Source organism: Melospiza melodia, chromosome 2, assembly GCF_035770615.1.
Source record: "Melospiza melodia melodia isolate bMelMel2 chromosome 2, bMelMel2.pri, whole genome shotgun sequence".
Classification (NCBI taxonomy): Eukaryota; Metazoa; Chordata; class Aves; order Passeriformes; family Passerellidae; genus Melospiza; species Melospiza melodia.
In genome coordinates this window covers 85,540,074-85,566,718 of record NC_086195.1, presented here as the reverse complement: position 1 = coordinate 85,566,718, position 26,645 = coordinate 85,540,074, and the positions used below count along the sequence as shown (strand labels likewise).

The 26,645-nt window shown below is 34.7% G+C and overlaps 1 protein-coding gene across 11 annotated transcripts in view; it reads right to left on the bottom strand.

Moving 5' to 3' along the window:
- Positions 1 to 26,645, bottom strand: part of NBEA (neurobeachin) — a 454,524-nt gene that overhangs the window by 346,312 nt on the left and 81,567 nt on the right. For all 11 annotated transcript variants that reach the window (XM_063149159.1, XM_063149160.1, XM_063149163.1 and 8 more), the window contains exons 3-8: positions 22,647 to 22,747; positions 22,301 to 22,396; positions 19,868 to 19,989; positions 13,057 to 13,183; positions 8,448 to 8,567; positions 4,022 to 4,168 (exon numbers count right to left, since the gene is read on the bottom strand). In XM_063149159.1, coding sequence (XP_063005229.1) covers positions 4,022 to 4,168; positions 8,448 to 8,567; positions 13,057 to 13,183; positions 19,868 to 19,989; positions 22,301 to 22,396; positions 22,647 to 22,747 — 713 coding nt within the window. The remainder of the gene's footprint in view (positions 1 to 4,021; positions 4,169 to 8,447; positions 8,568 to 13,056; positions 13,184 to 19,867; positions 19,990 to 22,300; positions 22,397 to 22,646; positions 22,748 to 26,645) is intronic.

The window sequence follows — 26,645 nt, the reverse complement described above, 5'->3', positions numbered from 1 at the left end:
AGGATGGTAGTAGAGGCTGTTGTGCATATGCAACTCTGAGGTCTGGCACATGTAGTGTGAAGGCATCAAGACAGAAAGAGCGAGCCATGGATTTTAGAAATTATATATAAGGTAAAAATACACATATAGGATCCATATAAAGTATGTTTGTGGCTCTTACTGGAATAGGAAGTAACAGAGAGAGATGAGCATTACTCCAGCACTGTATTCTCCAGTAAAATAATCTGTGCTTGATCAGGAACTGCTTGAATACCAGCAGCTCTCCCCCTTCCTTTAGCAGCAAGACTGCAGCTTTTTTTATTTACTATTCACTACACATTCCCTTGTAGGTTCAGCAATTGTGCATAAAATATTTTCTTGTATTATATAATTGGTTTAAGCAAATCTGAATTTTTTGGTGCTGTTTTGTGTCGGTGTTCATGAATTACTGTATTCTTACTCCAACCTTATGTGACAAAAAGATCATTATTGCAGAACTGATCAAAAACAAGCTCAGAAGCAACATATGGAATGATCTGATAACTCGCTTTAAAATGCCTATGGGAGGGCTAGGAGGAGTGGCACAGATTTGACAGGGCTATTAGAACAGGGCTTTGAGAAACATCCCTTTATAAATAGCAGCAAACACTGGCATCAAATGCATCTCTTCCTCTCACATTACCTCCCCTGCCCCTCGGGATCCCAGCACAGACAGACTCTCCTCTCCTTGCTGCCTCAGAACAGGGATGGGCGGCAGGGAAAGCACAGTGAGAGCAAGGATGCTCCTCTCATTCCTTTTTTCTTTCTTCAATCTCCAACAACTGAAAGGATCCATAGAGTATGTAAAAGTCCTGTTAGCAATGGCAGTGCTCAAAATGAGTGTGCTTTATTAAAGATAAAACCTAGGTATGCAAATATTGAATCGTAATATGTTTCTACTAAAAATAGTTTCAAATTCCAAGATATATTATGGATTAACTTGGGAAGACTTAATGGGGAAGAGACAAATCATATAGTTCTATTGCCAGTGTATTTCCTCTCTTCCCCTTAAACATTTGATTATGAGTAATTTCTTTGCAATAGCTACTCAGAGTGTCAGTTTCTCATCACTGCTTTTCACACAATGTAACCTTTTCTTTTTTAAAGAAAGCCTTTTGCTACAAGTGAAAATGTAGTATTTCAAACTAAAACATCCATTTGCTTAACAAATAAATTTTTATATTAGAGCATGCTGGTTATAACCAAATGCACTCATAAGAACATGCTGAGCAAGATCAGCATGGAAGGACTATGAACTGTTTCTGTGTTACTGTCCTCTGTACAAGCATGTCACGTGCAATAAATAGTATGAACATTATATATAAATATACAACTATTTGATACACATAATAAGTAAGACTTATTTTAATGACTTCTCTAGTCAGTCCTAAGACCTGCTGCTTCTACCTGCACCACAGAACAGGAGTGGGACAAGGTGCAACAGATTAATTTATATCTGTAGATCAAGCTCTCACTTTTCCTGAACTTTGTGGCTTTGGTGTCATCCACAACATTATTTACTCTGTATATTAACAGATATGTGCAAACTGTCCTGTATGCATTATTATTATTATTATGCAGATTTCTCTGTTTTCCAGAGGTTTTAATGGCAGTCATGGTAGACTAGGGGCATTATGAATGATTGTGAGGGGAGCTGAATGAGAGGCAAAAGCATAGTCCCCTCTCATGAGCAAAGTAGGTAGAGGAATGGTCACTTCCCTTAAAGAATCAGATTCTCAGATATAATGGACTAAAGTATGAATTTTAAATCAAAGGAACTGCCATATACTGTGTTAGAAAGGAAAAAAAGATCTGTATGAAGATATTTTCAAAAAAATCTCAACTATTTTGAATAATCCCTCTTTGGCAGAAAAGTTTGGCACAACTGGAGTTTACAATTGACCTAGGGTCTTTTTAGGAAGGGTTGAACTGTTGATTTTCCCCATACACTAAGAGTACTAACAATTAGAATGAATAGGAAATGTAGTGAACTGCTTAAGAAAAGTTTCGGAAAGGCCAGTTTGCATCAGTAAGTTGAGTAAGAGCAAGAACATGATCTCTAATATTTAGGAAAACAAGCTATATGTCAATTGAGGCTCCCTTAGACTATTAAATCCCATCTAAAGTATTCTGAACTGGGGCACCTTTGCACCAGCACAGAATCTGAAAGGATTTACAGAAATAACCTTAAATGAGAAGCGAAACAGGCAGGCTTTGAGTGAAAGCTAGAGTTGGTGCCCTGAAATCTCTAAACTACAAGACATGGTTCCTTTTCTGATTGTGAGTAGATCTTGTGTTGGAAAAGGGTCAAAAAAGTCTTCTGTTTTGTCTTATTTTTGGGGGAATAAGAAAGTCAAAGAAATGAATGTTATTTCCAAGGTACTGCTGTGGGAGCCTGTTCTTTTTAACTGGTGCTAAATAATAAAATATATATCCATATTTTTAGACAAGGAAGAAAATTCCTTCAGAGAGCAAGGGGGCATTAGCTGTTCTGTGTACATAACCCGAATCCAAAACCATGACACAATGAAAGAAGAATTTCAGCAAAATATTAAATATAGATGATATTAAAAAAAAAATCACTAAGAAGCTACATGTGTGCAGAAATGCAGTTTAAGGGAAGCCTATGAATCAAGTAGGGCAATTTGACAACTGAAATAAGGTTAGAGCAGTAACTATTGAAAATGTCATTTGGCATGAAAGCTCATATCCTTATCAATCCCTTCAACAATCAGAAAATATTACATAGTAATTTGCACTTCTTAAAACACATGAAAGACTAATTCCTGTTTGATATCACTCCAGTATGTTTCTGCATACTGGAATCCTTTATTAATTTAAGAAATTCATAAAGGTTCCAACATTTGTTATTGAGTATAAGATTACAATTTCTTTTGTATGACTAAAAAATATTTGCCTAAAAAAATAGTGTATAAAGTTTGGAATAAAATACTCTTTGTTAGCACAGATGATGGACTTTTCATAACTGACTTAATATTTTTAGTTTCAAAAACTGTCATAAACTATTGGCAATAGACCACTACTTCTCCAAGTAATCCTGATATACATGTGCTTATTCACCCTACACAGATACATACCATAAAAGATATTTCCATCTGCTTCTGTCATTCAAGTGCTAGCTGTAATCAAATGATGAAGAGCATGCATTTTCTACACACAAAATTAGTACTATTATAATCTAAATGTTGATTTTTACTTACGGCTTTTAAAAATTTTTATTTTCAGAGTATATGATATATATTGAAAAACTGAAAGACTACTTTGGATGAAACCACAAATTTCAAAAATTAGAAAAAAGAAAACTTGAGAATACCTGATAGTATAAACTGAAATTCATTACTGTTTACCTAGGGTTAGATGAATTTTCAAGTATTATCTACAAAGGCATTTCTGCAGATTTCTGTGAAGTATCTGTGTTCTTGATGAAATAATACAATACAAAACCATTCCAAGACACATATCTGGCCAGAGATCCAAGTTTATGCATGCATCGTTAATTTGTCCAATCTTCCCCTCAATGTCAGTGACAAAGCATGACTAAACAAAAAGCTCAACTTTTACCTTAACAGGACTGTGTGAAACCGTGCATTTGAACAAAATTGTTTTATTATGCCTTGTTGAATGTTAATCTGCTTTAACTCAAGATTTTAAACACGAACAGTAGAGAAGAAAGTTATTTCTCTGCTATTTAGTGCATCAAATACAAAATTTCTCTAATCTGATTATGACTCAAAGTAATTAATTTCCCATACAAACATATTTCAGCTATATTTTAAACAAAACTTTCGTCTTTCAAAAAGATGGTAGAAAATTAGGGTTAGTTAGGATACTTGAAAAAATAGTCTTATGTTGCTGAAAGCAAATCACATTAAAAAATTCTACGTGATTCTATAAGGAATATTCACATGCTTCACATATCTTCCAACTATATCTCTCAATCATTTTATTTTTCCAGTTTTATGCTTTTAAAATCCGGTATTACCTTATATCCAGGTCCTAACTGATGTATTGCAAAAATCTGTGCTGGGTTGAGTGCTTCAGTGAACACATATACTGCTCCAAGCTGGCCACAGAACACTCTATTTGCATCAGCAGTCTCCGAAGATCCAAGAAAACATTTATCATAGCTCTGTATCAGAAAGAGGCAGTTAATAAAGAAATAATATTAATGCACAGCTACTAAAGCCACAAATAAAGGGAGACTGGAATTAAAAAGATAAACTGACTATTAACAATTCTTTATTACTACCCTGTGGTGAATAACTTAATTTTGAATACTGTAGCATTAACTGTTTTAGAGGTCCTTATGACTGGCTGCTAGGATTTGTTTTCTATTAATTGGTAAACATACAAGACAGAAAATGAGAATAGTACATTCAAGCACAAAATAATCCCTCCTATTGCCTTCTAGGAACGTGACACACTTGAACTTCCTCTGAGTAATTGTACACAGAGCTCCTACTGCTAATACACAAGAACACATGCTGGAACACCTTCTTCTTTCACTGCAGTGCCAATAGAGCTAAACACCTCTACAAGGCAAAAAGGAAACAAATAGAGATTTTCTAATTTGCAGGGGTTGCATATTTTCTCTCTCTGACCACAGCCTATGATGATCTGGTTTGACCCTAAATCCTCTTCTGTCTTATTCTATACACACAAGGGTTGTTATTTTCCATTCTTTCTTCCAAAAATTATCCCTCCCTTCTGCTGTTAACTATCCCTGCCTTTCTGTCTGTCCATATCATACTATTTCAGATTAGGAGTGATTTTTTTTGTGGCTATTTTGCAAGGATTTGGTGAAGTTTTCAGGTGCTTTCAAAAAACCTGTCTAGAACAAAGACCTGAGAGACCAGAAAACATGATACAGCAAAAAAAGGACAACAGGAAGAACCTCAAGGATCTTTGAAAGTTATTCTCTCAGCTTCCTTGAGTCATAGGTGTTTTATTGAACAGGAACAAGGGTCTGACATCACTTTTTCAGCTGAGCCAATAGAACCTGCATTAGCAAACTTGCTTTTTCATCTGGCTTAACTGCTGAGTTTTACCTTGAGAAAAACTTTTGTCAGTTTAGAGAACGAAATAAAATACAGTGAACTGTAACAGCAACTGGTCTAGGAGGATAGGCTGTTAACAAGGAAAAGGGGGCTCAGGTGTAAAGACAGACGAAGATCTGGAGCTCAGCTTTAAAAACAGGTGAGGGAAGAAGTATCCAGGATTTTGTCTACCATTATCCTCCTTTGAATTACCTCTTTTATTTTTTTTCCCCTCGGAATTTCTATTGTTTTAAGCAATTTTGACAAAATTTTAAAACTTCTGGCAAAATCTCTACATGAAAATTGATTCACAAAGTCATATTCAGGATGTACAGTGCAAAAGATGAGTTAAACAGATTCCTTTGACTCCCGGTAAACCTAATGGCAAAATTTAAAAAAAAAATTCAGTTATTTTATTCAAGTCCTGCTTAGCCTTGAAGGCTTTCATGACACTGTGCCATTACTGTCAGAAAGTGTTACATCAATTAATGTTGAGCAATTGCCCTTTTCAATGGTTATTTGAGGAACTTGTCAGAGATACTGATGCCACCTTTTTCCTAGTTGATACTTAAATATTCTGAGACTACATTCCTGCTCATTTTAAGGGTATTTTCCTAGATTCCTCTAGTGACCATTAATTGTACAACAATTATTGTAGCTCTCAACAGATTCTGAGTTCTAATTATGGTTAAGATCTAGGCTTGTTAGCCTCTAGTAATTTCCTTTTCTTTTTTTCATTCTTCCCAGTTTACACTTTCCCATTTCTGGCACTTCATTCTTGATTAGGTGTTTCCATTATTTTTAATTGGAGGGGAGGGATAACTCCTGATTTCCAGGTAATTTTATCCATTTCTGTTCCAGATGCCAAACAATCTGTAAGCATGAGTTATACCTTGCCATGCATGTCACTTCACCTTTTTGCCATAATCTCAAACTATATTTACCCCTTGGAATATAAGCTCAATGAGTCCTTTATCACTAGCCATGGTATGTTGTATAGGACATGAAAACAATAAAGATTGGCACTAATATGATTTAATATTTCATTAAATAGTAGTAATGAATTCAGAGCCAATAATGGCTATATAAAAACAAAGAATCAGCAGCATTCAAAATAGAAACAGCTAACACAAAAATGTTTATAATGTCTTCCCCTTTTTCATCTGAAGTTGTATCTCCCCTCTAACATTTGGGTGAAGCATACTGCAAATATTTAATACATGGAGGCTCAATAAAATGAAAACAGTTCTCTTAATTCAATATATATTTGTGAAGACTGCAGATCTGAACCTGTAATGACTACATCACGTAACATCCTATATCTGCCTGGCCACATTACAGAAATAGTTAAGAACCCACTAAATTCATGGCCTTGTACAAATAAGAATAAATTCTAAGAAATACTAGAAAAAATAATTTAAAACTAATTAATAGATAAGCTTTTTTTTTAGAGTTTCACTGTTTTTTTCCCCCTCTATCTTTACTTCCATATCTCCCAGGCTACATATGAAAATGGTAGACTGAAGTTTTCTACACTTCTTGCTTGGATACAAGAGGTAAATTTCAGATACTGAAAAAGCCCTCACAAAAACATTAGAGAATGGTAATGCAAAATCAGTCTGGGTAAAAAAATAAAATGAATTTGCAATCTCTGCCAAGACAAAACTTATGCTTAAAAAATTATATTAAATTCAGTTCCTTAATGTTAAACTCAATAATGTAAATGTAATGAATGTTTTAGTAGTCTAAAAATATGTTTAGTCATAATACTTATTGTTCAGTGGTAGATTTGACACAGTGAGCAAATGAAAAAAATCTTGTCATCAGTACATTTAGCAATTTTAACACTACATCTTGATTATATTACAATATTCATCCATAAAAAAGACTGAACAGTCAGATGCACTTAGTCAATATGCAGCTCCTGACCCCTTCTGTTTTCAGAACTTGTACTGTTAAATCTATCAGTGTAAACTACATAAATACTTATGCTCAACGTGGGATATAAAGAAAGAAAAATTATTGCCTGATTTACATAGTGTTTGCTTTTCCTCCAACACCATTATGGTAAAGTATTATACTGACATCTTCCAGGAGACTAAAATTATATCCAAGTGTAAGGGTATGAAGGTAGATGTTAATAAATGACCGGGATAAATTGCTCAAGACTTTTCAAGGGAATACTTCTAACAATTCAAAGAAATTCTAATACAGTTAAAACAAGAGCTTCTCCTCCTAGGTAATGTAAAATAGTAAGAAGCCTACGTACACACTCCTCTATTTTTCCTTTACGTATTTTACGCATTTGCATTCACATAACTTTCCTGAATTTCTTGATCTTTTTATTCTACTTGCTACTATTAACAGAACAGATTTTTGTTATTAAAAATACATAGCTAATGATAACTAGTGTCTTCCATAGGTTAGACTGTTATCCAGTGGACAAAATAAAAACCTTAGCACATACTTAAGACTTAAATAATCTAAATCTTGGCAAATCAATTTCACCTTAAGAAAAAATAGTACTTTTTTTTGCATGAGAAAGTAGAAAATAATTCCGCGAAGAAAATAGAAGTCGCAGAAGCAGCTCCTTTTGCTAAGCATTTGTCATTAAGGATTACTGATCCCCACACCATATAACCAATAATCCAGACCAGATCCTCTGAGACCTCAGCTGGCTTTTCAGTCATCGCATTTCACCTATCATGGAAATTTTTATCTTACCAAGGAGAAACCAAGCTCTGCACAAACTGAATGGCTAGCCTTTTCTTGCAAGTCAAAATGCTTCCAAAAAACCCAAAAGAATGGAAATCAGAAACTTTGGAAGGCAGAGCTCTCCTACTTTAATTAACATGTAATATTTAAGCTCTCCCTTTCAAATCCTACTTTGCCTCTAGAATTTAGCAAAAGACAGTTCATTTCCCTAAGGCTTCTTTATCCCTTATAGTAGTCAGAAAGAAATAAGAACTATATTATAAATAAAAAATAACAAAAGCGTAGTAAGTTGATGAACCAAGAACCTCTGAAATTCTATCACAGATTTAGCTGAAGGCAAAGCACAAGAAAATAATTTTGTCTGCCTTCCACAGCCAGAACTTTGAGCCAGAAAGAGCAATATTTGCCTCTTCATTAGGTCCAGGCTCTCAAATATTCCAAAGTCAAAGGTACAGAAAGAGAGAACATGTACACAAACTCAAAAGTCAATAATATTACCTTTTAATAGGCAGATGAATAAGAATGAATAAAAAAGACACTTAAAAAAGAAAATCTGCAAATATCTTGAGGGGAAAAAAAGGCAACACTTTTTTTTCTTCTTTTTGAATTACCCATAAAACGAAAAGTGATGAGAAAGGAAAACCAATAAAATCTTACATCATTCGTGTTAACATGCCAGGCCATGTCACCATAGGATACCAGCTGACCGTTCACGTAGCAGCGTATTTCACTGTTCCTCCACCGGTTGTAGATGTGAACAATGCTTATCATGTACCACTGGAAAGACATGAAAAGTCAGTACACAGGGGCAGGTTTTGTGCTATAATACAAAGTTAATGAACGGCATAAAGAAAGGGTGACCAGTCTCATAAATTTACACAAAAAGATGAGTCCTTGCAAACACGTAAAATTAAAATTCAAGTCATTGGGACTTCAAGTCCAGTCAATAGAACTATGCCTAAATGCAATGATGTACCTACCTGCTTTCTTTTATGCTATTAGAGGCAAAAACGTACACATACAGTTTTTTTTTCAACACTGTTCTGTAAAAAAACACAACTGAGTTCTGATAGGAAATCCAGAGCTATGTGCTCTTACCTTAACAAATTCATATCACACAACCTCTGTCTTTGCATCACAGCAAAAATTTCTGTCTATCAGAAATTATTAAATAAACAGAAAAAAATCCCAATAGCAAATTTTACGGCCCAGGTTAAGACATCATCTTGATTGTTTGCTTTGATATTTTTCCTCTCTTCTTTACCATTCCAGCAATTTTTGGACAACTGTCATATCATTAAAAATGCATTAAATAGTCAAACAGAGAAGGCACCGTAATTTAGAGCTTCCACTTACTACTATGGTGATCTTTCCCATAATTTGTTTAACTGGAATCATGATGTCCATGACAAATAAAATCAAGAACAACTCTGGAATCTTCTTGCTTAGATACATTTGAAACATAACTGGAAAAAATCCAAAGCAACTTTATCTAAGAGTCCCTTCTGCAAGCAGGGGGAGAGACCAGATGGTCTCAACACATCCCTTTCAACCTAAATGACTCCGTGAAAATGTCACCTTGTCATAAAAACAGCCTTTTGTATTCCAATAATTTGGAATAATAAATGACTTTTTCATCATCATCCATTTTTTGTATCTTTTTCAATTATTATATTTTGATTTCCATGTTCAGATAAGTCCCTTTTCTCCAAAGTAGAGAACTTCTGCAACCCTTGGGGCTAGTTGACTCTCTTCCTGAGCTGGGGTAAGTAGACAGAGAGCTTACTAATATAAAACTTTGTCTCTCTGTCAGAGAAAATAAAAGTAGATGCTTTCACATGTTGATTTTTAAATTAGACAAAGCACAAAGTTACAAACAAAACAGCATGCAGCAAAACACATTTTGACAATAAGCATTACAGTAGTTGTCAAATTGAGCTGTATTCTCTTACAAGTGTATAATAGCTATAGAGATGAGAACACATATTTTTACACATCTGTTTCCAGGTATTAAAAAATATTTTTTCATTTTTTCCTCCTTTAAACATACAACTAACACAAGGTAGAAAAATGATGCTGATCATACAACAATACTTTTGAGCATCTCATTTCTTGGCTTTCCAAGCAAATAGATTTATTGGGCAATGCTGGAATAAAGAACTACTGCTCCAGCTTTGGCTTGTGAAGTCATGTATGGAAACTTCTTTTTTTCAAAGAACCATGAAAAAAGTAATTTTTGTGATTCGCTGTCATCCTCAAAGAAAACCCCCCAAAAAACATAACTCTTTTGTCTGTGATTTTTCTTTCAAAAGGCTTTAAAACCATTTCTGAAAACATACCAACTCAGATTCAATCTCAACTTCCTGAAAAACTCAGTTTTACTTACAGTGGTCTGTACATTGTTATTTATCTGTGCTCGGGTACCTTATAAAGAGCTTTGAAGCAGTCTATTGGACTTTGTAATTAATGGGGTTTTTTGCTCTTAGTTTTTTGCAAATTTCTGTATTTGGGCCATTTCTCTAGCACTAGCAAACACTTTTTTTAAGAAGGAAAGGCAGCACTTTGCTACCACACAATGAATCAAACCAAGTTCTATGATCTCACACACAATTTTTCTTGAACTTTTCATTGAAAAAAAAAATCCTTTTTCCCCCTAATATTCAAAGTCAGAAGTACAAATTTCCTTCACATTCATCCAGCAGTTTTCTTCCCCATATTATTTTCTCCTCCCTCTGCTGTAACAACAGCTTCTTTTGGGAGTACTAAAAGACCCTTCACTATGCATTTTTTGTTTACTGCTGAAACCTGTCAAGCTTAGTCACCAACTGCTCTCACCAAGTCATATTCCTATTCCATAGGACAGCACAATCAGAGAGATGAGGCATCACACACTAAGCATTTCCAGGATGTGGAACTTATTTCTGTCTCTGCTACAGTCAGTAAAGATGGTCACAGCTAGAAACATACACACAAAAAAGCTATTTGCTCCTGACTATGCTGCTTTCCTCTTCCAGTTTTACAAGACTTGATGCTGAGGCTGAAGCTCAAGGAAGCAAAAACACTGAGGTTACCTACACAAAAATGTCAATTTGGAGTCTCAAAAAAGCAGTATAGACATTTTAAACATAACATCACCAAAGCTAGTTTAGCTCTGTTGAGACATCAGGCTATTATACCACACCCACATTTTCTATTTGAATATATGATAACCAAATTTCTCCACATATTTTTATAAATGCCTGCTTTTACGACATTATAAAATGCACCAATTGAGGCCTAAAGTTATACATTAATATTACATATTAATGTATGTGAATACTGTCATATGACATAGCAGGAAGATCTTCACGTGAACAGAGCAACAGTGATTTGCCTACATAAAGCTTTTAACCCGATAAATTGAATTTGTTACTTTACTGTGATTCACCAAAATTTTTTTAAAACCTTCAAACCACATTATTCAGAAGTTTATTGAGGATGATGATTCTGACAAAATTTATTGCTGAAATGTGTGTCTGTAAGCAAATGTCTAGGGTAATGGTACATCTGATGGCAAAATATCACATTTCTCGAGGTAATTGCTTTATAAATGACTACACATTTTTTAATATGTATTTACACATTCAAATCTTGTACAGAGAAACCAATGTAATATCTAAACAACAAGAAGAAAATCAATTTGCATGTAAAACAGGATAAATTTTGACTTTTTAGGGCCAGGAATTATATTTGACAGGTTTTATTTCCTCCACTATGCATTATGTACTTTAACAAAAGCATGTGAACACAAGATAATGATGAAAAAACATATACTAAACAACTCAAAAATATATTCCAGAATATTTATTTAAAATACTTTCTAAAGCTAACATATGATTCAAATTGTATGGAGCATAAACTTTGGGATATGAAAAGCTAACATGGGAGTTATATTTTTATGCACTTCAGCAGATCAGCAGACTTTGATTCAAAACTGGTATTCATATAATGAGATACACAGGTATCAGTATTTCAGAATTTGTCATTTTGAGTAGCAACAGCAAAAGCTAAATTTTTCATGAGCTGGCACAAAGAAAACTAGTCCTTTTTGTATTAAAAATTACCAAAAGCATATCTTGGTAAGATAGACTACTTCCTCATCAACAAGTAAAGATCAGCTAGATCCCAAGAGGTTATTAACAATACCATAATACAAAAGTTAACAGTTACATTTGTCATTAGATTCAGATGATACTTAAAATGAAAATTGAACTGTCATCAAAATACTTTTCTGGCTATAAAATTGGAAAAATGTGAAAAACAGAATTGATTCACTCCAGTGGATTCAGCAAATATGTGTTTATAAGGCTTTATACAACCCCGAGTGATATGCTAGAGAGAGACATTACTTTGTTTTAAGAAAACCACAAGTGACCTCAAAGCTACATGACAAAATTACAATTGGTGATTTTGAACCACAAATACACACCAAGAGAAATAGTGGAACATTAAGTTGATGTGTGAACAAAGGCATTCCCTCCCTAAGAGATTGGTTTCTCAAAAAAAAAAATAAAATTCAAGCACTGAAATTCAATACACAAATTCTAAACCCATAAAAAATAGAAATGGGCTTCATAGCAAAATACATACGAGACTGATATCAGTGACAAAACACATAATGCTTGCTGTACAGAAAAGTCAATGCTTCAGTCAACTAACTGCAACACTGAAGGCCACAAAATCATCATTCCCCTAGGACTACTAGGCATAGAGTAGAAATAAACACTAAAATGATCTAGAGGTGCAATCAAGATTTACTACTAAAAATGAGAAATCCTAAAACAGCACTGAAATGGAAGAAAGTTCAGAGCATTATATCATACAGCATCAGATAATGAAACTCTAGCATTGCCAGCAAAATTTTTCAAGACCTTGGCAACAGTTACCAAGTACAGAATTTTCAGAAACAGAATGAAGATATTTAAGTAATTAAATGTAGCCACTCTACAAATACTCACAATTCATCTCTATCTGAAGCCAATTAAGCAGTAGTTTTGAAAAACATGCTGACTTTATAGAAGCGTTACACTATAAATTATTACATGTCTCTTGAATTGATTCTGAACTGTAACTGTGCATGAACACAAGAGCATTTACTTATAAACGAGGAACTATGATCAACACCATAGCACGAAGGGGATTTTAGCCCTCCTCCCAGAAGGGATAAAATCCCCTAAGTCAGCACACCTTCAGTGCTCCTCCTTACTGCAAACACCACTTTGCTTACCTTGCGTGGCTGAAAGTCGTACTTCACACAGTGCTGGAAACCTTTGCCTTTTGACTTCAAGGATGTCACTATCAAGCAGTTGCCAACAAAATGAGCAGAATACCCAACACCTTTGCTAGTGCGGAAACTGAAAAGAAAGAATTAGGAATTAAATTGGGAAAAGAGGAATTATTTTATAGCAAAAAGGGCCAAATACTACTTTAATCTGCTGTGAAAAAGAAAATAAATTTGTACCCAGAATGGTGAATCTAATTTTCTTTCACCATTCTTTTTGGAGAGCTACTCAGCTTCAGCACTTAATTGATTCCAAGCTACATTTTAAAAATCAGTACTTTTTTTTTTTCCTAGAATACAAAACAGCAAATGTGTCTACCATGTTTCACCCTCAGTTTCTTAATTAATCATATTTGAAAATAACGCATCTGATTAAAGTTGTGAAAAAATATCCATTACAGAAAAATTGTGAGATGCCTTGCAGTTTTAGGGAGTTCAGAGAACAATGCAGCTAATATGACATACAAATTTGGATTCAAGGTAATTATCATGCACAAGAATTATTTTTCAAGACATTAATAAATTATGCTAATGATATACAAAGTTTTAATTTTCTGAGTTGTGGATTTACTTTCATTTGTCAAATGGACAAAGGACTGAAATTTTAGGAAAGTCAGTTTAACAAGGATTTCCAAGCTTTCTTGTGACAAATGTCTTAAAGACAGATAAAGCAGAAAGCTCATACATTTCATCTTTGAAATCAAAAGCATTTTTAAAAGAAATTATAGACTTCTTAAAAAAAACACTTTGCAAAGGTAACTGGTGAAAGCTCATGAATGACATTATGGCAAGTCCACATCTACAGCTATGCTACTTAATCACTTCTGAAAAGCTAAGTACAATGAAGAGCTGTTTGCTTTTAATAATATGAAGCACACTGTATACAACTTCTAGAAATTTCTTTAATAAATAACCAATGGCTGAAATACAAGGTCTAGATGGTGAATTTCATCTGTGAATTCTGAAATGAAGCTTTGCAAATATAAGAAAAAAACCTACTAATTTTGAGTATTTATACAAAGTCCTGTAGCTTACTAATTAGTACTTTCTCATTCTCATTATGTAGCTAACTTATTAAATAACTTTATGTTATTGCAATAATAATGTTTTAAATTGTTTTGTTGTTGAAATATTTTCTTCAAACACTTTTACTAGTTTTTTCCTAGGAATTTTAAGACATGAAAGGTACATGCAAACACTAAGTTTAAATTTCATCTTCCTTTATAGCTGCTGAAATAGTATATTTTTAGTCTACCCTACTACATATACACAATCTTCGTTTTAACACAGAAAAAATTTCATATTTGAGAAACTTATTCCATCTTCAGAAACTTACAGTTAAGTCAATAAGTGTGCATAATGTAAGGAGAGGATCACATTGTTCTCTTTGCTCATTTTCAAAAAATAGTTAATAAACCATGATCTTATCAGAAAAAATAAACTTTAAAACATAGGTGTTGTGATTATACCCTGAGGTGATCACAGCTTAGACACTCATCTCCTATGAGGGCATTTGTAAAGGAGTTAAAAAAAGAGACATGCAAATTCTCAAATTCTAGAAAGCCACTTTTTTTGTAATGACTTAGGACACCTTTTTAAAAAGTACTAAAGGATGCTTTTCAAAATTTTTATAAACAAAGTAAACAGAACTGGTAATAACACCTATAGATGATTTTTCTGAATGCTAATGAATCCTTGCACAGAAGTTCCTACTTCCAGTCTTGAAGTATATATAGTATTCATTTTTTCCCCAATTCAGGCTGTGTCTTCCTCATTCCTGCACCTGCTTCCCTATATTGTACCCAGTTTTCTCTCCCCTCAAGCAGCTGTGCTGAAAAGGAGCATTATTCCCAGAGCCACTGTCTTTAATAAGGGCTTACACAGAACTCTCTTTGCAGAAAAGAAGAAAGCACTTCTTTAATAAACGTAAAGTGTCCTCTCTAAATAAACCTAAGACATAACCTAAGAATGAAGAGAAATATCATATGCTGTCCATTACCACTGACCTCAAAATGGAACACTTTGTAACACTGCCATTCCTTTGCATCTTTTGAAGGCTATTTTTAACTTGCATCATGCCAATGATCCGGTTTCTACAATGACCCCATAGGCAGCTCTACCCCTCAACAAAAGGAGCAGTGAACAGACTCATGGAAGAATATCACTATACACACATAAATCTGAATTACCCAAATACACAACCTCCACAACCACAGCACTGAATTTAGTGCAATAAAAGAAAGGTTATAAAACTCAAAATACAGCTCTTACAATAAGAGCAACTGAATGTGCTGTGAGATGGTTTGAGACTTTGATTTATCTCCTTAGGGCCTTATGCCATTCAAACAACTTCTCAGTAGGTAACTAGAACTCTCACAATGCCAAATCTGTTTCTCTGCAATGTCATTTCTAAAATGGTCTAAAATAGTTTCATTTAGCAGAATCGCATTCTGAAGGATAATAAAATAATACAGAAATTCGCTACGTTCTGACAGTGTTATATTATTTGATTAGAGATGTCAAATATAATAGTTTCTCTTAAATTACCAACAGCCAAGCACTGTAAATATCAATGTTTTTACATGATAAAATATTATTACCATGTATAAAATGCATCCTAACACTTTGAACAATAGCTAGAAAGCATTTTGAAATAAAGAGTACCTCTTGAAGAAATGTCTACATCTTTCAAATTTTCTCCCTTTCCTATCCGTATTGGTTACTGGGCTGATTTTAACTCCATTATGGTCAAATCAGACTGTTCCTGAAATTTTAAACACTGAGTTGTCCTTAAGTGTGTAACTTCCTGGAGTTCAGCACACAAACATGAGAAACAATGAAATAATGAAAACTGCTCATTTCTTAGCATGGCTCTTTGCCTTGGAATAGAATGAATGATTTTATAAACATGAATTGTTTTTCCTCCAAATTAATTAATTTCTAATATAAGAGAAATTAAGAAGCTGAGTACTCAAATGTGTGCTGTTTACCTCAACATTATACCATATAATATTAATCTTGACATTTTCCTTCTTGCCAAAGGTAATGTAGGCTAGGACTGGTCTGTAGAATACTCCAAAGTTCCCTTACCAATTACCTACATGTGCAGAACTTGCCACATCCAAAGATGACATGCATGGAGACAACAAGAGCAGCACCATCAACAGCCAAATGGTTTTATGAGCCTTAAATTAACCTCCCATATCAGCTGGAACTCAATTTTGCTACAGTTTGTTCATGTAACCTTTACAATTATGCTTCCTTTCAGCCAGTTTCTTAAAGCAGATACTAAATGTTATTAAACTTCCATAGCAAGAGAGCATTCTCCCTTCCACCAGTGGGATTCCAGTTTAGGGATTCCAGTTTCTTTAGGTTAGGATTTTAGGAGCAATTTAACCTATGTTCATAGTACCATTATTGATAAGGTATTTATTCATTCTTGCCTGAATGGTGTGGGTGAAATTTGCTTTCTACTAACTTTAGAATTTCACTACAGGCTTTTGCGACTGTTCTGCATTATCTCTGTTATCATAAGTTCAAAAGAAGGTCTGAAAATACTAGACAGCTTGATTTTTGGATGGTTTTGGTTTTTTTTCTTTCCTTCCTGTCTCTACATCTGTAAAACTAAAACATAGAACACACTTTCAGAAGTTTTAACCATTCTTCCATTTAATGTTTGTAGAAGCATTTGGACTTTCTATGGACAAAAAACAATTACGATATACCAGCCTCATTTCACCTTCTAATTCTTTTATAGAACCTGATACATAATCTTATAGAGAACATCTCTTAAAAATAAAAGAACACAAAAAAAACCCCTCAATAAACCAATCAGCATCTGGATTGATCACATGTAATTCAAGGCCTTACTTAATAATTATGTTACCCATCTCTTTTTTTAGCAGGAACAAGTAAAATGGTTAAGGGGATGGAGACTTCCCAGTTGAGAGTGCTATAGGTGAGTCCTAAATATCTAAATTCTTTATGACAAAGAATCTACACCTTATTTTTAAAGAAACATTTCCAACAATCTATTAAAGTATGATAAGGATTACTATTATTATTTTTTTTTTTACTATGTCTTACAATTGTGATAGTGACGATAGTACTGTGTATCTAAAAGTCTGAATTTTCTTATTTTGCAGTCTACTCAGTGGATCTCCAATTAAAATCAACCAACCAACCAACAAAAAAAAAAAACAAACCAAAAAAACCCAAAAACCCCCATTCATTATAAAATGTGTTTTCCAAGGGACAGTTCACTCCCAAGTGTTTTCTGAATAGTACCAGTTTTTCCCATGTTCTCTTAAAAGAAGCAACAAGTCTGAACTGTAACTGACATTCCAGCAATGCTTTTGCCAAGATTTCAGGAAGGGATCACATCACCTATATTGCCATCTCTGTTTGTTCAGATTATCCTTTAAAAGATCACATTAGCTCTTTCAGCTAGAGCAATGGAAATGGATTTTATGGTCAGTTGGTAACTATAAAAATCCTTAACATCCTGCTGTAATTCCTGCTTTCTAACATATGGCTATTCATTCCACAAGCATGGCAGCCATTACCCACTGCTAGGTACATGATATTGGTTGGCTTTTACTAAAATTTCTGCTACAGAATTCTGAACCTTACCCTTTGAATTTGACTGCTCTGCCTTGTTCTTATTTATTTTTCATGCAGATGTCAGACTTCTAATTTTCTTCCAGGATTGTCACACTCAGTTTATAATTGGTAAGATAGCTACAATAATATTCCAATATATAAGTGTTAATAGGCTGTCAGCAGCTGTCCAACACCATCCTCAGAGATCCCTAAAATTACATTTTTTAGAAATAACCAAACCAGCATACAGTTCTTGAAGCAGGGTTTAGCATGTCCCTAATAACAGAACAGTGGCAATTTTCCCTCACATCTGGCAAATGAGAAAGCATTCACTACTCTTTTCCATTTTTAAGAATGAGTTTTCACATAATGGTTGATGTGATTTAACTGCTGTCTCACACCACAAAGGCACTGCACTCACTTAAAGACTTGAGTTATTTATACAACCCATATTTCACCTAAGCTGAAAAAGATATTACATGACCAAAAATCGTGTCGAAAGAAAATACACATTTGCTTTGGTATCTTTCTCTTGGTGGTGGTTGTGTGTGACACAACTTTCATGCAGCAAAGTCTGAAACCTGTGCAAAGTTTAGATGGATATTTTTTCCTGTTTTGAATTATTAATTAGACCTTGACTTAATTTATTATATAAAAATAAGAATAATTTGCATTGCTCCTGTCATGGCAAAGTCTGCAGGGCTACATCTTAGACCCTGTGTTTTTCAACATTTTCATTTATGACTTGGATGCAGGACTGGAAGGGATAAAAGCACGTTTGCAGATGGTAGAAAACTGGGAGGAGCTGTTGACCCATTTGAAGGCAAGGAGGTCCTGCAGAGACAAACTTAAAAATAAGAGGACTGGGAAATCACCAACCATATGAAGTTCAAGAAAGGCAAGTGTGGGATTCTGCACCTGGGATGAGGAAACCCTGGATGGACAAACAGGCTGGGGAACGTGATGCTGGAAAACAGCGGCTTGGAAAGGGCCCTGGGGGTCCTGGTTGGTTGCAAATCAAATTTGAGTCATTGTGCCCTGGCAGCCAGGAAGTCCAGGTGTGTCTTGAAGTGCATCAGGCACAGCACGGCCGGCCAGGTAAGGGAGGGGATTGTCCCAACTCTGCTCTGAGCTGGGGTGGCCTCACCTCGAGTGCTGGGGGCAGTTTTAGGCACCAAAATATTAGAAAGATGTTAAACTATGGGAGAGTGCCTGAAGGAGGGCCACAAGGATGGTGAAGGGCCTGGAGGGGAAGCTGTAGGACAAGTGGCTGAGGTCACTTGGTCTGTTCAGCCTGGAGGAGAGCGCATTGCAGTTACAACTTCATTGTGAGGGGAAGAGAAGAGGCAGGCACTGATCTAAAATCTCTGTGACAGGACCAGTGACAGGACCCAAGGGAACTGCCTGAAGTTGTGTTGGGGAAGGTTTATGTTGGATATTAGGAAAAGATTTATCACCCAGGGGTTGTTGGGTCCTGAAACGGGCTCCCCAGGCAAGTGTTCACAGCACCAAGCCTGACCAAGTGCAAGAAGTGTTTGGACAATGCTCTGAGGCACATGGTGTGATGGGGATGGTCCTGGGCAGGGCTGAGTTGGACTCAATGCTCCTGATGGGTCCCTTTCAACTCAACAGATTCTGTGATTTCCTTCTGAGATCAGTATATATTCAGTTTCTTTTATACACATTACATTCAAATAAAATTTTCACATTTCTGGGGAACCAGTCATCAGTTAACCATTTTTATACCCACGGATCTACTTTCAATTATCTTTAGCTAATGTGCAAACTGTGCACTCCAAGTTTAACACATTTATTTTGTAGTACTGACATCACCTGAGAATATTAACCACCACAAACAAACAATATGACAACATTCTCTATTTAAAGGTCTAAGAATTAATATATTTTAGAATTCCTAAAGAAACCACATCACTAGATTTTATGATTTATCTGCAAGGCACATGTCTTGAATCCACGGATTTCTGAATCACAAAGAGAAAAGGAACAGATGGTTTTCTAAGAGTTTGTATACAGTGAGCAGTCATTAAAACCTTCAGATATTTGGCAGGGGTGGGGGGAAAGCATGTCAGGGACTAAAAGATAAGAAAGATTAACTCTTGTTGGGAAGCCAGAACAAACCATAACTGGTACTTACCAATAGAGATAGGGTTTATCCTTATCTACATTGATATTGTTTAGTGGATCCATACGAAACCAGGTATTAAGAGTAAACCCATTTTGATAAGGCCACTTAGCAATAGGAGGCAATGCAATTGCCTGGACAGAGGAAAGAAAAAAAAGAAACAAATAATTAGTTTTTTGAGAAATACTGTTAAAAGTAATGCCTTCGCAAAATTCTGTGTCATTCTAGACCTGTAGATCTGCTTTAACTTTCAAATATGAATTATAGAAAAAAATCCTTTAAATAGTGCTTTTGAATTAATGTATTACTTTTCTATCTATTTTAAAATGATTTAAATTACATAAATTCTATCAATAGAGGACACAAAATTAAATTTGTGAATGGGCAATATTAAGAGAACAAAAAGAAAAATTACTCCTTCAGAAATTAAACTATAAATTCAGCTTCTAACAATTATTAATCTCACCATTAAACTTAAAAATAAAATCCAATTAATTAAAACATAAAATAGAGATTCATTGTTAAAACTAAAATTAAACATTTCAAAGAACACCTTTGGGATATGGTTTCTGCCTCCTGAGAGAGTTTCCTGCCTGAAGCAGAAGAGCTACTTGATGACAAATGGGAATCTGGGAGTAGTACTACTACCAAGCACAAAGTGTCCTCCAACTGGAGTGACTAACATGCCACCTGCACAGACTGGTAGAGATGTAATAGGATACTGAGAAGAGCCCTGCAGCTCTCAGCAGTGCATCTGTAGACTCTTGGCTCCTTCATACTGCCACTGAAGTCCTGGATACACAAGGAGCTCACACTTAACTTTAGACAGAGCCAACCTGAAATCTACAATGCTGATTAAAAGTTATGGTGCTTCTCTGTCTAATGTCAACCTTGCGCATCGCACCTGAAAACAAACTCAGTGCTAGTGAAGTAGGTCCTGTTCACTCTTTCTTCTAAAGAAGTGCTTTGTTTTTTGGATCATTTTATAAATTTCTGCCCATGGTTCACTTCAGAGGATGTATCCTCTCCAGAACTTCATAGTGTAATCCAACAGGCACTAATAAAGAAGTGTAAATTTGAAACTTATATTTCTTGATTTACAGGTGTGCAGTTCATCATGAGTAGTATGTGAAACAAGATCCTGGAAGAATCAAAGGAAAGGGACTCTGCATTTCAATCAAGAATTCCTATTATAGATGCACATCTTTGGACAGGAAGGAATATTTAAAATTCTTCTCCTGCAACATCTTTTTTGAACCTCTGATAAAAAATTAAATTTAAGAGAGAAATTTCATCAGGGTTTTCCTCTGAAGCCCAGAAATGTCAAAGCAGTATCACTGTAGACATTCATATTCTGCAATACCTTTCTTGCTGGTGGATGTACTTGTAAAAGATGTTAACTGTGGTTTTAATTTAGCAGGAGATAATGAAACTTTCCCTTTCAAAACTTAGTAATTAATTCTTTACACAATCTGCCCTATGCATTTTGCTGACACATCTGTTTATAAGGCTGGATATCAAACAAGATCAAAGACGTAATCCAGCAAAAAATAACCCAGGTGTAAAACTGTGATTATCAGCCAGTTTACTTTCCTGATGCAATCTGCCACTCTGATAAATCTGTTCACAAGGAATGGGTGTAGCAATTTGTGCTTAAAGAAAATTATCAGTGCTATTGAGGGATGAAATGCAGGTAGAGCAGCCTTCATGCACTGGCATGGGAAAACAGGAATCTCAGGATTATTTTCTGCTAGAAGATTCCACATTCTACTTGAGCATATACCTACCATTCTATACCAGAACGGAACCATACCTCAGATTTCTATTCCCTAGTATTAATTATTTGTACTTACTCTCTCAATAATCTACAAATCTGTAGACAATACTTTAATTTATTTGTAGAGGAGTTTTTTTTGAAAGTACGTGCAGTGAATGGAAGAGAGAATATCTACTTGGGAAGGTTTGGAAAGGAATACAATTTCACTATTCTAAGTTATGTCCACTGCCTTGATGGAAAGGAAACAGTTGATGGAATTCAGACAAAACAAAACCTTTATAATAAATTTATGACTAAGCAGGCACTTTAAACTGTGATGATGTGGACAAGTTCATTTCTTGATTTTTTCTCAACTCTCTCCTTTATATAATATTGATTACATTATTCTAATAAAATAACACCGTTCTTTGGAATTTTCAGGTTTCTCTTTCACATTAACTTCCCCAGACCAAAATCTGCTGCTTGATATTCCATCCTCACAAGTGCAACTTCTCAACAACCCAGCTGCCTTGTAAGTCTGTGGAAGGCAATGTCTACACTACTCAAACATGTATTTCCACTCTCATTTCTTTTTCAAGAACTTCTGAAACCAAATGAAGAGAAATGCAAATGAGGAGTTTATTTGTTTATTTGTTCCTGAAATTGTAGAATTTTGGTTGAAAACTTACTGCAGCACTACAGCCTGGGAAGTTGAAAAAGGTATCAGGCCCATGTCTCTGTGGCATCTGATTAAGGACTGATAATAATTTAACTGCATGTCTTGGCTGTGAAAAAAAGAAAATTGTACAAAAGTCAATACAACTATTTTTGTACTCTCTAAGCTACAAAGGAAAGCGGACAGTTTTCAAATAACAGAGCAAATTAACTTTAAAATAGTTAGCAAAAATACTTCTTGAACATATGTTCAGTCAACATGAGAAAACAAATTCAAGTTTATATGTCCCGGGAGACAGTTTATGTTAACTTCAGGCTCTAATGGAATGACACTTAATGCTTTATCTGATCACAGCTTACCCAGATTCCATTTTCCCCTCGAAGCATGCTGAACAAAAGCTTCAACTCCTTGACAGTGATGCTGTAGCTGGCAAGAACCCCCAACATATCAACTAGGAGATCTTCAAAGGAAAATAAAGTTATTCTGAACTCTGAATTTCATTGCTTTGATAAACACAAAAAAAAAAAGCTGAAAAAATTAATACCTTTAAAAGTAAGTGTATTCACACATTCTAAAAATCCAGCTTACTTGTATTGAATGTTTTACAAAGTATTTCATGTTAAATTTTGCATCATACTTTGAAAAAGGTATTACATTTATAGAGCATTAATTCTTCCCATTTCACAACATGCATCACACATGATAAACTTGTCTTTCCTGCTGTATGTTTTTCGGATAAGAGTTCCTTCCTTCTTCTGAAGTTAACATTTTTCAAAAAATTTTGACCCAAAAATTGCTTTACAATAACCTAAACCCAGCATTTTATATTATAATTTGTATCATTTCCCCATTTTTGCTACAGTGATGCTTCTGATCTTTACTGTAATGAAAGGCCGGGAGAAAATAAAAGAAAATTAACACCTCCCTCTGGCTCCTGAAAAAAAAAACCAAACCCAAACCAACAAAAAAACCCACAAAACCAATCAAACAAAAAGCCAGCAATCAAACCAAACAATAGCAAAACAACAAAAAACCATAAGGAAAACAAACAAACAGAAATCATAGGAAGAAAAAAATTAAAGAGCTTAATAAAACGAAGGGATCAAAATTTTTAACAGGATTATGGAACACAGCTTTCATTACAATGTCTCAAAACCCATAAGCTTTAACAGTAAGAACATTAAACAGAGTCTTCCTTTCAGGGATTATTAGGTTTAAAATTACTTATTTAAAACCCCAGAATTCCATTTTAAGAATTTGTTCGCTTGTGAGATGCTGAACCTTTGCTTATACTCCACACTTTTTTCAGGAATAAAATGGACTAAAGAATTAGGACTTCCTCAAGTGGAAGGTAAAGCAATTTGCTCATATTCACAGATGAGGCATAAGAATTTAATTCAAAGATCAAGCAGTGAAGTCCAGAGTTTTCAAAACAAAAGAGCTATGACACAACAGACTCAGCATTAACACATTTTCCTCAACTGTTCAACAACCACAGAATTCCCCTGCCCCTCTCCTGCCTCCCTGCTAAAACTTGTGGAACACATGACTTTCTACAGATAAGTTTACATTTTGTTGTAGGACTGCATGTTATCCTTGTTCATTAGGGAAAGGATGACTTACGGGTGCTGACAAAGAATAGTTTTCAGGAGAAACAATTCTTTCCAAAGACATTTCACATTCATATTTTGTTTTAAAACAAATTTTCTCTTTGCAAATCCTTATATATGTGGTCTTGAGCAAAAGCATTAATATTTATTTAGCTTTTTCCACAATGATAATGGCCTCTGATCTTTAGCAAGCAAAAGGCATGTGCGAAAAATGAAATATCATTTAATTTACAGAAGACATAGTAAACTGCTTGGTGAGTGAAATTGCCTATCAGGAAAGGCAAAAGAAAAGCATTGACACTTAGCAGACATTTTCACTGTAAATTCTGAATACATCCCTAATCTCCAAGTATAGATTCCCCCTCCTCACCTTTCTTTAATCTTCCCTTTAAAAACACTGCCACATACATTTGTGACAGAATTAGGGAAAACAAAATACACCTAAGAAAAATAAATGCCTTTTCTTTCGTGGTGGTGGATTCTATGACTCAGCTCCCCCAGTACCTGCCCCTTTCACAGTGGTATCCAGCCTGCAGTGTAAAGCTGGCACATCCTGTACATGATCAGAAACTGGGAACAGCCCCAGTGAGCAGTCAGAAAAGGAAATAAGCACAAGTGAATACTAATCTTTGGCTGACAATTTCCCAATTCCTATTTTGTAGTTTCAGCTTTCTTTTCAGATCAAGGGACTGCAAATTTTGCTTCCCTTACAAAGAAAAAATGTTGTGTGGAAGCAAAGTTGTCTGGTGAAAATCAGAACACCATTAAAAAAAGAGGAAAAAAGTACAAATTAATACAGTCAAAATCAGAAATGATTGCAAGTTTTAAAAAATCACTGAATGTGTGCTGCTGTGTGTCACTGTTATAGCCCTGTACTACCTTATAGCACAGAAAAATTCTTATTTCTGTTGAAGATGTGGATAACCTACAGGCATTAGAAATACATATTTATAAGTAATGAATTAAACATTGATGGAGAGAAACAAACATAAGCTCCCTAATTATGTAACTCTGGGTAAAACAATGACCTGGAAGATAGAAGCCCAGTAGATAACAAGCAAAGATAAAGCAAACAACATCTGTGGAAGTTGAAGCACTTAAGGCTATTTAAAGGTTCTTTTTTCAATATAAAGACTTAAAAATAATTATTACATAACTTTATTCATACTTATTAGAAATCTCATAAAAGAGTCAGTCCCATCTGGTTTATAAACCCTAGTAATCCACTCATCTATAAATGGACTAAGGTCAGAAAGCATACTACAACTGGATCTTTTAATGTCTACTTTTTTTTATATTAAATAAGATTACATATATAACTGGAATCCATGATCTCATTTCAGAAACAAGATTGTATATAATAATATTAACTCCAGAAGGAGAAAACAGGCAGCTTCCCATTTTCAATGTATTTCTAATTTCTATTAATGGCACCTTCTGAATACTTTCATACTAAGCAGTTTTCACAGGATTTATAAATTAACCAGTAACCTTGAAGGAATGCTTAACTCAGTCACTTAATATGAAAATACAATAGGAAAATGCCTGCCTGTCTTTCAAGTAACAATGCTCATATATCAAAATGAAGGGTCTGACATTAACTTTGGAAGACACATTAAATAGCATTCGAAAGAAAATTTCAGCAAACTACCCTCATGTCTCCTTAACCTCTTAATATTACATGGCCATGAAATTGTGAATTTTAACTCTTGTTAGTGTTTTAAAGCAATTTTTACAGGTCATTATAGACAATGTGATAATTTTGCAGTTTTTCTTACAGAATAGGTTGAAAGAGGAAAGCTTGTTAGCAGCCCATTAATGACAGAGCTGTCAAAAACCAGCGTTGTTGCTTGGAAACTATGAACTGTTTCAATGCTTAAGAATTCAGTCCCAGCAGTTCTAGAACAATTACCTACATCATCACAACATAACTGTGAGGAAAAAATGGGGCTTAGGTGAGACATATCTACTCTCTATGAGTGCAGGCTGCCCTCTCATCCATCGTTCAGACCTCTCAGACAGAACTACAGACACACTATCCCAGAGAGTCTCTCAGAGCAGGTGATCTGCTTCACTACTCATCACCTGGAAACAGAACTGCAAAACCTGAGTCCCTCAAGGAAGGTCCTGTGCAAGTGTTAAAAAAAAAAAAGCACCAATCATCTATGAAAATATTTTCTCCTAAACTACTGATAAAATTGCTGACCATTCTCTATATTCATATAACAGATTGTCACAGTATAAAGATTTGTTTGTGAAAGGTGATGCTTCTGGAAAGCAAACTGAGCTCATTTGGGTTGCCATTGAGACTTTCAAAATGATTAAGCTTTTATTCTTCACCACACAATCTGTAAAAATTGCATTAAGTTAAAGCACTCAGAACCTCATGGATCTGAGAGTCTCCATCTAAGCAGACAGAAAAATTCTTCTTATTGCAAAAGTTTGGGTACATGTTGATTTGCTGCTGTCTTACTATCATAAAATCAGAGAAGAGTGACTTCAGACTTAGACTGGTCCTGAAAGTGAGCTATCAGAACATAAAACAAGCATTATTGCCTGTCTTGTCTATTTAAACCCTATCTAGGTCTAATCAAAATGTTTCACCAAGGAACAAGAGAGACGACCTAAAAACAAACAGGCAACTCCCAGAGAAGCAAATTACAAAAAAAAAAAAAAAAAAAAAAAACCAAAAAAGCCTGTACCATTTACAGATGATAAAAGCCAATTTCAAAACATTGAGCTGACAGA